The sequence below is a fragment of the Apteryx rowi genome, unplaced genomic scaffold (assembly GCF_003343035.1).
Source record: "Apteryx rowi isolate R43461 unplaced genomic scaffold, aptRow1 scaffold_63, whole genome shotgun sequence".
Classification (NCBI taxonomy): Eukaryota; Metazoa; Chordata; class Aves; order Apterygiformes; family Apterygidae; genus Apteryx; species Apteryx rowi.
The window spans coordinates 1018323-1029285 of NW_020450905.1; the positions used below are offsets into that span (position 1 = coordinate 1018323).

Consider the following 10963-nt stretch of genomic DNA (forward strand, 5'->3'; position numbering starts at 1 on the left):
TGAATTATATTGTTACCACTTGACTGTTGAGAAAAGACCACAAAGTTGAAAGGTGAAGGACCATCGAATGGGGCACTTGATCATTGTCCCCGGTGATGAGATTGCTCTCAGCATTCCACCCAGCTGGTAGGTGCTCAGAAAGATCTTATACTTCACTGGTCACTTAAAAGTATACTGCCCATTCACTTATTTTTTGTGGCTTAAACTGATGAAAGGGCACAAACCAGAAGAGTAAATGTTAAAGAGGAAATGTGAAAAGAGACTTAAGAACATGGAGAGAAGTAACGGTTGGAAAGCTCGTAATATAAATAGATAGGGTAGATTTTTGCGTGTGATGGGGATGGCATAGGAGCATTCAATATCTCAAGTCACCCAAGACACATTTTACAGTCATGCTAATAGGAATTGTTTCAATTTATCAGCATGATTTTGCTCATGTGAAGCAAATGTTTAACCTAGTCGATACAGAAAATGCAGTTTTTTTCTTTTCAAAATTCACTTGTTAGTAATTCTAAACAAATGAAGTAAGCATCAAGGAAAAGTAGGTCATAATAGGAAGATAATTTTACTTTGTTTGTGTGTCCTTTTTTCCATCTTTCATAAGGTTTGTTAGAATTGTATGTTTTCAAGAGGCTGCTTGAAATGAACAGTCTTTCTGCCTGGCTTTCTGTGAAATAGCAGCATTTCAAAGTTATGTGGCCTTTCCAGTCCTGTTAGGGTAGTTGTGTAGGGTAAATATTAGGTGAAAAGTACTTGTGGAAGCCAGCTCTAACTGAGAAAAATAGGTTGTTTATCTTAATTTTAGATAAAATTGAATTATCTTAAAAATCACCACAAATAATTTATCATGTTAGTTAGGTACTTTCTTTCTTGCCATGTCATCAGATCTAATGGTTCTTTCTTAATTTATGACAGAAATACTGTGGAATAAGGTAAATGTCAACTATAATGATGCTGTTTGTTATGATGAAAACACTGAGAGAAGGAAATTATGTTTAATGCATCAAAGCAAGAAATTTCAAATAGGTTATTTCAGCTATCTTGATTTAGTATCTCTTTTAGGGAGAAAGGAATGAAGGGCAAGGTGAAGAATTCTTCCTGAAAATAATAGCAGTGTGAAAACATGCATGTCACAGAGATTGATTAAAGGCACTTAGGTATGGAAACATGTTTCTCACATAGATGAAGAACACACAAACTGTTTCAGAGACAATTAGACCTGCTAACAACCAGCCATGTAATGACCAATCAGTGCTTTCTGGCATAAGGAATTATTTGTCTTTTCACATGAGGAGCAATGGTTTATACAGCTCTTACTTAGCAGTCATCCTTCTCTACTTGGGTCTTCGCTGGATTCAGATAACTGCTGGTTTGGGAAAAACCTTGCACCAATAATTGTATGACAAAGCTTAGACAAGACATGAGAGTTGTTTTGTACTGAGAATTTGTTTCCAAAAAGTCAGTGCGCAGAAAGTAGCATGCAGCATAGACTCTTACTTCAGATTTTGTATTACAACAGCTTAGCAAATGTTTTTGCGGTCCCAATATTAAAGACATGTAAATTCACAGGTAAGAGTAATTTTTGTCCTATTATTGCTTCTGCTCAAAAGAGGCCAGCTGCTGTTCAAAATACGGCATAAAAGATAGTGGGTAGATTTTGGTGGGTAGTTTCCTGTATTGGAACTTGGGAACTCCAAATCCTGTTTCTGATTTTGACATACAACCTTGGTAAGATACTTGATGTTCTTGTTTCCCTTTCTGACTCTTCTTTTCCTTGTGTTATTAGTGTAGTGTATTTGTGGAGAGAACTACTTTGCTATGCATTTTGTCCTGTATCTACCACAATGAAATTTTGAAATCTACCGCAAGGAACTCCAGAAATCCCATTACAACACTAATTATTACCAAATAAAGATGCAGTAGGAAAATGTGTACAGCTTTGCAGGTGCCAGCTTGCCTACAGTGTTGAATAACTAACAATGCCCGCACTATTTGTCTTTCATAAGTAACCATATGAGTCATACTTCTGTTAAACCATCAGATTTAACAATCTCCCTCCTATCTCTTCCAAATAGGCAAAAGAACATCATGTGTGGGGTTTTCCCATGCTTGAACCATTGGCTCGCAAAGCAACAATAATTCTGTGTTCCCAGACTAAGCCTTTCCGACTACCTCTTCCACTGTCTGCAGCAGTACAGACTGAGCTGATTCTGGCTCTTGCATGATATGAAGCAAACAGACAGCATGTGGCATTTCTGGTTCAGTGATGACTTTTGACTGGCCTTTCTGTTACTGTCACAGCTGAAACTCTTCTCTTTCTTCTCAGCAGTGGTGAAGAAGTAGAATGAGGTTAGTGAAATGGTTTGCTCTTAGCTGGCTCTTTCAGTCCTTTCTCTCTTCTGTACTTTCCAAAAAATTTGAGTCCTTTATCTACATGACACTAAAAGGCTATGTGAAGAGCTACTCAGACCTTGCCGTATCCTGCCACCACTCTGCTGTCTTTCTTTCCTCTAAGCTTTTCTGCAGATTCCTCACCACCGTAAGGCTTGCTATTCTCAAAGCCAGTTTTCCAGCATTCCTGACTTCTCCTTTGTGCATACCTTCCCCAGCAACTAATGCATTTGGTTGGGCTTCTTTCCACAGCCTCCACAGAGCATCATCAGCCCTTATCTAGGTTTATTATAACCTGGACTTGTGGCTAGAGAGAGCCAGAAGTCCTTAACAGGAACCAGGAGAGGAGCTAGGAGTGAGGTGGACAGACTGAGCAACACACACGTGTCTTTCATTAGTTGGTGAGAGGAAAGTTCCTTTGTGCTTTCAGTGTGAAGGCATATATTCCTATATAAACCCATGGTGAAAGAGACTGAAAATAAAGCCTTGTTTTGAGCAACTAGAATACAATAACCTAGTTCTGCACATGGCTAATAGGGGCTGTTGCCTTAATCTGTTGTTGTGCAGAAGATACTGAGGCTGCTGCCTCTGCGTTTGCCGTTGGTTACCTGCCCAAGCACTTAGGCCTGACTGAGCACTAGGAAAGTGACTACTCTCCTGTGCTGCTGCCAGCAACAGGTAGTCATTGGTAGCCATCCTAGCTGTGACTCTAGCATCAGCAGGGGATACCCTGCTGTTCTTGCTTCACCTACTGGCGTTTTCAACCATTCATAATTTGCTTTTCATTGGACAGAACTATGAGGTGACGCTGGAGGAAAGGGTCTTGCATCTTCTCCTCCTTTGTGTAGTTCTTGAATGGAAAAAAAAGAGGGGGAAAGGGAAAAGGGCAGCAAGAGCCATGATTCTGAAATGCAGTGTGGTGAGTAACTGGAGGAGGAATATTAGAAAGACATGAAGTACCAGCAAGAGAGAAGAGTGAAACTGTGTGTATATATATGGTGTTGAGGTAAGGTAAGGCATCTTTGGGAGAAACCAGGAAAATTCTGGAGGAGAAAATGGCTCTGCAGAGTGGTAGATAAGAGAAGGAGTTAGAGATTCTCAGAGATGAAAGAAGAAGACTAGCAGGGTGTTTACGGAGACAGAGAAGGATATGGCTTGATAGAGTTTGACTTGATACTCACTACTCACTGAGCAGATGAAGCAGGAGAAGGAAGAATTTATTTTCTGGTTTGCTTTTAACTTAGATAATATTGAAAAGATGCTACTTAGCTCTATGCATTTGTTTTCTTAGCTTTGTTTGCTACAGCTCCCTGAACAAAAGTTCACACAGTTTGATGCATGGCATCAATCTATCTGTGTATCTGATATATGGTATCTGATATGTCTTTGATATATCTGACATGTCTCTGATATATAGGTATCTCTGAGCATGACATTGTTTCCTCTTTCAACAAAAAGAACGACTGAACACAATTTTCTTCCTTTGGTTTTGTTTTCTCAAGTTTTCTTTTGTTCTGATCAAGCCCAAGAAGTCTTACTGCTATTATGCACTGCCTGCTCCCTCCAGTAGCATAACAGCTTCTAAGCGTGGCACATAAAAGGATGGCTCAGGCAACACAGGAGATCTATAACGTGAGTTTAAAGAGAGGCAAAATAAGTCTACCATAGCAGCAATCCTTCCAAATCACTCTGATAACATTGGTTGCTCTAAAGGTTGACTTTATTTCATAACTGCTTTCTAAGTTTTGTGTAGTGAGGCTAAAGGATAAGACACAAGCTCTCAAATAAACTCGGTAACAATGTAGCTGAAAAAAAGCAAAAGGCTTTGAAATTCTTGCTGTGTACTGCACACAATTTTTTGGATTTTTTTTGTTCAGCAGAATAACTGTTGGTTCTGATTTGGTGTTTGTTTCTTTGTGATAAGATTTTTTCAAGGCTGTCACATTCACTGTCCTTTGAAATGGAGTAAATATTTGATATGTTATATTTATTTGTATAATGACTAAATGAAATTACTTTCCATCTATCTATATAGATATGCATGTGCCGCCCCCCACCCCCAATTATCACTGTCTTTATATATGCATATGCACATACGTACACATTCACACCTTTAAACTGAGGAGGAATAGAATGAAGAAAATTGGAAAAAGKACGTAATACTTTGCCTTTGACAAAAATGAATTAATTTGTCCTCAGACAACTCCTTTAACTAAAGAAAAGATTATTGCTGTTATTCAGAAGTAGTAGCAGAGATCCAAGAGTGTATGTTTCACTCAAAGTAAGACAGGACAGATGGAGTCAATGTCTGGGCCACTATTTAGAATTCAAACGGTCCTGTTAACCTGGACCTCTTTTATAATACAGAGAACAATCTGAAAGTTGGCAGTGGACTAAAGCTTTCACTTAAAGGTTATCTGGCGGTCACTGAAGCAAGTCTATTTCCTAACAGACAGATGTCCTCTTAACTAAAACCCTCCCAGATGACTTCTTGTTTGAAGCTATGCCAGGCCAAGCAAAGACTGAGTAGACATGTCAACTAAAGTAACCTCTCAGAGGTAGCGCTTTCCCTTAAAGTCTGGGCACCAGCTCAGTGGCAAAGGAATATTTGTTTGTGGCACATACTCTGTCGATAGGTCTGTCAGATATCAGCAGTTGAGAAAGCATTTTTAAAAAATGCTATAGCAATGCAAGGTGATGGCTATTTGTCAGCTTCTGTTTTTAAAATGGGAGAAAACCAGTACTGAGATTCAAATAGCACTGTCAAATGGAACAAGCTGTCCTACATGAATTAGGAGTTGGGGGCCCGTGGTTGGTAGTCTCGTGATCATTAAGAATTTATCTGAACAGCCTTGAGCACGTTAAGTTTTCAAGTTAGGCAGATCTTTTTGAAATCTATATCATAATAGTCGAAAGTCACAAACAGTTGAATTGATAAATATTTATGATGACTTTTTTTTCCTGCTTCATCTCGGTTAAATTAGGATATGGGTTAGGAATGGCATGCTTACAGGGAGATTCTGTACCTGTGTCAATAGCCACTGAAATAGCGCTCTGTATAGAACCACCATCTGACTGCATGGTCAGCACACTATGTTTTGGGAGCTGTAGTACTGAGAATGTTATGAGTTCCGGTGTTTAATCTATAATGTTACTACACGGTGACAAATCAGAACTATAAAATATTGTTGGAAGAGAGAAACAAGCCTATCCTTCGGTATAGCCATCAAAGAAATATGGAGACTCGCAAAATTACTGCGAATTTTCCCCTGTCAGGAGCATTCATATAAAAAATGACCCTCAAGGACTCGAAGAAGAAGAAGCTGTGGTGAAAATGAAAACAAATGATATTAAAAGTCCAGAAATAGAAACCAATCTTAGCAATAGTAGGTGGGCCTTTCTGGCATTTCTCCCATGTTCAAAGGCATCAATAATGATTTGGGTATGTCTTATGTATTTGTGATTGGTTCTCTCCTGTAACAGGTGATCAGTTCTTTTAATCCCACCCCATAATGCAATAATATTGAACTACTTTTTGAAAGACAGAGGAGTAAATTTGAACCAAGTAAAAGAAATGTTATTTTTCACAGCCAATGGTACTGTTGGAATTCATTGCCACAGAGGTCACTGAATTTAATGCAGTTGTTGGATTTTTGTTTAATTATTTATTGTAAGGATAACTCCATGACAAGACAGGTGGTGATGGCTTAGTGGGATCAGGAAGGAATTTCTCCTCTCTCCCTTTCTCACTGTGCACAGCACAGAACAACTGGATGGTGGCGTACTGTTGCTTGCCTTCCTCTGAAGTTTTACTTAGGGGCCTTCATGAGAAGGAAGATGTTAGAGCAAATGGACCAGTGTACTAATCTTAGGTGTAATCCAATCTCATCCAATCTCTTTTTTTTCATTTTTAACAATACATTTGAATACAAAACATCATTTTCTAAATGGCATGAGTTTAATGCTCATGTACGGAAATGTTAAACATTTACTATGTAACTGAAGTCTCATTGTAAGGCTTTGCCATTCTGATCATCTCTCAACACAGCAGGATGCAAGTGACTGTTTTATGGCTTTGTGAATTTCTTCAGTAACTGAAGAAACTCCTGGAACTCAGAATTAAACAAATCATGTGCAAAGATAGTACGTGGTGGTTGATTAAACTGTAATTTTTAACCTCGCTGCATGGTCAGATCTATTTATATGGCCACCCAGACAGGAGAAGGGGCAAGTGGCATAACATTTTGAAAACTGAGGCTTTAGATGAGTAACAGGCACATAAGATTTATGTGTTTATCTTTCTTCTTAGACAGAAGTTCAGGTCCTAAACTGACTTGGTGAAGGGAGCAGTGTTATGCAAGGGTGAGAGGAAATAAGCTTTAGATGGAAATATTTTTTTCCTGCTGCATCGGTTTTACAAGTATCCTTCCTTTGCTGTTTCTCTAGAGTTTGCATTAATTTGCAACACTGCAATAGCTGATCAGTGGTAACCTTATGTACACCGACCATTAACCACATTGCGGTTTATCCCATCATAGAGTAAGGTGAGAAAGCTACTCCCTGTGGTTAAAAACATTGGTTCGTCCACAGTGGTGCTTTCACTGTACAGTAGGTGCAGTGGGGACACTAGTGGTCTGATTTGAAGAGCAGTGATATTGCTACAAGAGAGCAGCCATCCTGCTATCATACTAACTCCTGTAAAACTGTGTAAATATGTCTACTCTGGTACACTTGAAATGTAGTAGTCTCTTCTTTAGAACAGTATTTTCCCAGGACCAGGTAACTGCTGTTTTGTAATTTATTCTAACTTTGTGTAAATGCTTAGCATATATTGATTGGACGAGACTATTATCCTTTTTCAACAATCTTTTTTTGATACCTTGATCATTTAGCTAACCATGTAGCATAAGATTTTCCAGCCTATTTATGTAGATGACACTGGCTGTTGTTTTTAATGAATAAGAATTGAAGAGAATGAAAGAGAGGAAATGCAAATGATTTTATCTCTGTAGAGGATGCATATTAAGTCAATAACGTGTTCATTATTTAAAGCGAGGGTTTTTTTAATTTACTTTTTAACTTTACTTCAGACTCTTTCTTCTCAAATTTTCAGGTAGCAATCTTTATCACTGGAATTATCAATCAGAGCCACACTCAAAAAGCAATTTTTTTAGTTAGAGGACTTTTGAGCGCTACAGACTCTCAGCTGTGCCTCCTGTCCTGTTAAATATGTCCACAGACTTAAGTGAAAATTTCCATTTAGCATGGCTAAGGCAGGGTACATTTACCGAATGCTTTAAATAGTCAGTAAGGATAGCTGGTTTCCAGATAAGGCCGCAAAATTCTCAGTATTATCTAAACTGAGGATTAAAAGGTTATAATTTTCCAAAGGTTTTCATTACATTTCCTACTCTGCCTACTGTGCATTGTACATTATTAAAGAGTACTGCTCTGACATGCCCCCCAAAGAAGCAAATTAACATTTCTTCTGAACTCTGTTCTTTTGTGAAGAAGTAATAATGACTAAAGCAGCTCCAAAAGTTTCTCAGATGAATCGGAATTTATTACTTGTAAAATTAATGCCCATTACACTTGCTGATACTGTGCATAAACTGTCATTTATAGAAAAAAAGCCTTTTATACTGTTTGCTATTATGAATAACAGATCTGTAACAGTTGCATAGAGGACATGGAAGAATGCAACATGTGAGTGACATAATTTGTGAGATTTGTTGCTTCTCACTGCTCATCATCTTTTCTCCTCTTTCTGTACCCCTTTCTTTCACCTCTTAAAGTCAGTTTTATTTACAATACTGGGTTACACTCTTAGAAAAGACAAAGCCCCTTGCAGCCGGAGGAAAGATGACCCCTTCCTTGTGCTTTGGGTCTGACTCTAAGCCTTCTGACTGTTACTGGTTTTAGGAAGTACTCACCTGCCACTGTGCACCTAGGCAAAGCAGAAATTGCTGCTGCTGGGTTCTTTTTTGTTTGTTTGGAATTTTCACAGATTTAATTACCTTGCTCCTTTGTACATTTGCACTGATTTAGTTTGTGTTTTTCTTAAAAATCTTACTTCCTCCTCCTGAGCTAAATCCTTAAATTTTAGAAACATACAAGTGTGCTGGTTAAGTAGTCCCCTGGTGGAAAGGAGACTGAGTTCAGTTTTACAGAAATCTTCAATTCAGATGCAATGAACTTAGACTAAGTCCTGTAGCTAAAGAGATGCCTTCAGGCAGGGATGTTCAGAGAAGGTTGATCTACCTATATTCAGACTTTCACAAGGACTATCAGGTCCTGTCAATGGCTTATATGAGTTTAGGATTTAACCTAAAGTTTGTATTTCTTTGACTTCTGCATCCTGTCTCTAATACAACCAGAAATACTAAAGTCAGAAGGGAGCATAATAGGACATAAAGTGGGGATTTGGAGTAGCTTACAGGAGTGTTCTTAACTTCTCTATGCAATTCTCCATCTATGTGATGGGTATAAAGTATTTAACTACAGCATGTGAAGTCTGAGGATTAACCGGTTAATGAATTTGTAGTACCTGGCACAGGAAAAATGCTCTCTAAATGTTGTTTTCCAATAGAAATTTCTCTACTACCCAAAGAAAAAAAAAAGAAAAGCCAATTCACTGCTTTAAATAATTGTGAGAATTCCATCAAGAACACAGATAATTAAAATCATATTAATAGATTTTTAGGTCTTCTTTTTCCCTTTGAGACCAGGTGTCCCTGATTTTTTTTTCTTTCCTTTCCCCTTCAAGCAATGTCCCTGACTCAGTTGTCAAAGACTGAAAAGCAAAAGTGCCCATCCAGCTTTGAACTTGATACCCACGGTGGAGTTACAAGGTTAAATAAATAGGTTTTTTTTTTTTTTTAAGCTGGGCCTAACGCTTCAAAGAGATGCTTTTTTTTTTTTTCCCCTCCTTCCCTCCCCCTAATGTATTTTTAGGTTGCATGCACTCCTGCCTGTGTCTCTTCCTCAGTCCCAGCTGAAGATTTCAAGGGAGATGAGAGCTCTATTTTGCTTCTCCCTTGTATTGCAGATAGGGGGAGGAGGTGGTTATTAGAGAGAAGCGCGCTCGCTCGCTCGCTCTGTTTCTCCCTCTCTGGCTGATAGCACTTATCTCTCGCGCTCTCTCCTTCTCCTAGGTGATCCATTTCTAGGCAACGTGCTGGCTGGTGCTGGAGCTGCCAGCTCCCTCTGCATCCCACCAGCAAAGCAAGCTCCAAAAGCAACCTGCAGACCATCATCTGCTCTCCTCTGCCTTGCTCCGGGCTCTCCTCCTCTCGCTCCCGCCCGGTCCGACCGCTACCTTGCGCGACAGAGACAGCACGCCGGGCTTCATTTGCAGATTGATTTTTTTTTTTCCTCCAGCTGTGGGAAGCGATTTTCAAGCAGAGGGTGGGGGGAAAATCTCTGCATTACTATCTGCATTACCTTGAAGTTCACTTTGTTTTTTGGCCTCCGGGGGGGCTTTTCCTGCAGGAATCTGGCTGCTGGAGCCGGGATCGCCGCCTCGCCCGGTTCCCCTTACTGAAAGCGAGCTGCCTGCTGCGGGCTCGCGGGGCTCCTCCGGCTGAGAGGGTTTGCGTGGCTCGTGTGTGCGTGTGTGTGTGTGTGGTGTGGGCTGGAAGTTGCCGTGCAGCAGCCGGGACCGAGCGGCTCCCTGGCCCCGGCGGAAGGATGGGGATGGTCTGACCAGCAGAGGCGTCTGCTGCCCGCGGCGGCGCCCGGGCTGCATGGATTTGCTGCCCGCGCTCCCACCAACTCTGCTGCTGCCCGGGAGCCCCCCGAAGTGACGCGGGGTTTTCGGCACGGCGAGAGGCGAGAGGCGCCCCCGGCTCGCCCCCTCTCCCGGCCGCAGCTGGGCGCCAGCCATCGGGATTTACACGCTCCTCCGGCGCCGCGAACTCTTGGGCTTCCTGCGCCGCGTTATCCTGCTTGTTGGCATCGTTTTGCGAAGAGAGCTGTTGTTGCAAAGCGTGGACCTCCGGAGGAGATGGAAGTTTTCTCCCTCATCCTGGTTGTGTCCGTCTGTTGGGCTCGAACCTGGAAAGCGGCGATTGCAGATTCAATCATTCATATCGGTAAGGGGGCTGCTGCGTCTGCTGGTGCTGCTGGACACTTTTCCAGCTCTGCTTCGCAACCTTCTCTCTCTCTTTGCAGTCTTTCTCTCCCCCGCCCCCCGCTCTGTTTTTTTTAATCCTTTGCTTGCTTGTTTGCCTTTTTGTTTGCTCCCCTTCTATAATCGCTTTCCGTAAGGATTTTGGGCGCCCTCCTCCCCCCCCCCCCCGGGTAAAGGTTTCTTTTCGGCCGAGTCTGTATGTGCGTGCTTTAGACCTTGAGGTTTTGCGCGGCTGCCTACGCGGGGGCCAGGACTAAGGGACACTTGGTCGTTCAGCCCCTCCGCTGAGCCCGCCTGCCTCTGCTGCGGCCCCCGCTCGCCCTCGCCGGGGGGAGCCCCCAGTCCCCCCGTATTTCCCACAGCACGGTCCGGGCCGCCCCTCTTCATCGCCCCCCAGCCCGCCTTCCTCTCCCTCGGCGGAACAGGTGGTTTGGCAACGCG

The 10963-nt window shown here is 41.6% G+C and overlaps 1 protein-coding gene across 1 annotated transcript in view; it reads left to right on the top strand.

Annotated features, from left to right (window-relative positions):
* Positions 1-10396: 10396 nt before the first annotated feature.
* Positions 10397-10963, top strand: part of GRID2 (glutamate ionotropic receptor delta type subunit 2) — a 714293-nt gene continuing 713726 nt past the window's right edge. Inside the window, exon 1 of the mRNA XM_026084197.1 lies at positions 10397-10484. Coding sequence (XP_025939982.1) covers positions 10397-10484 — 88 coding nt within the window. The remainder of the gene's footprint in view (positions 10485-10963) is intronic.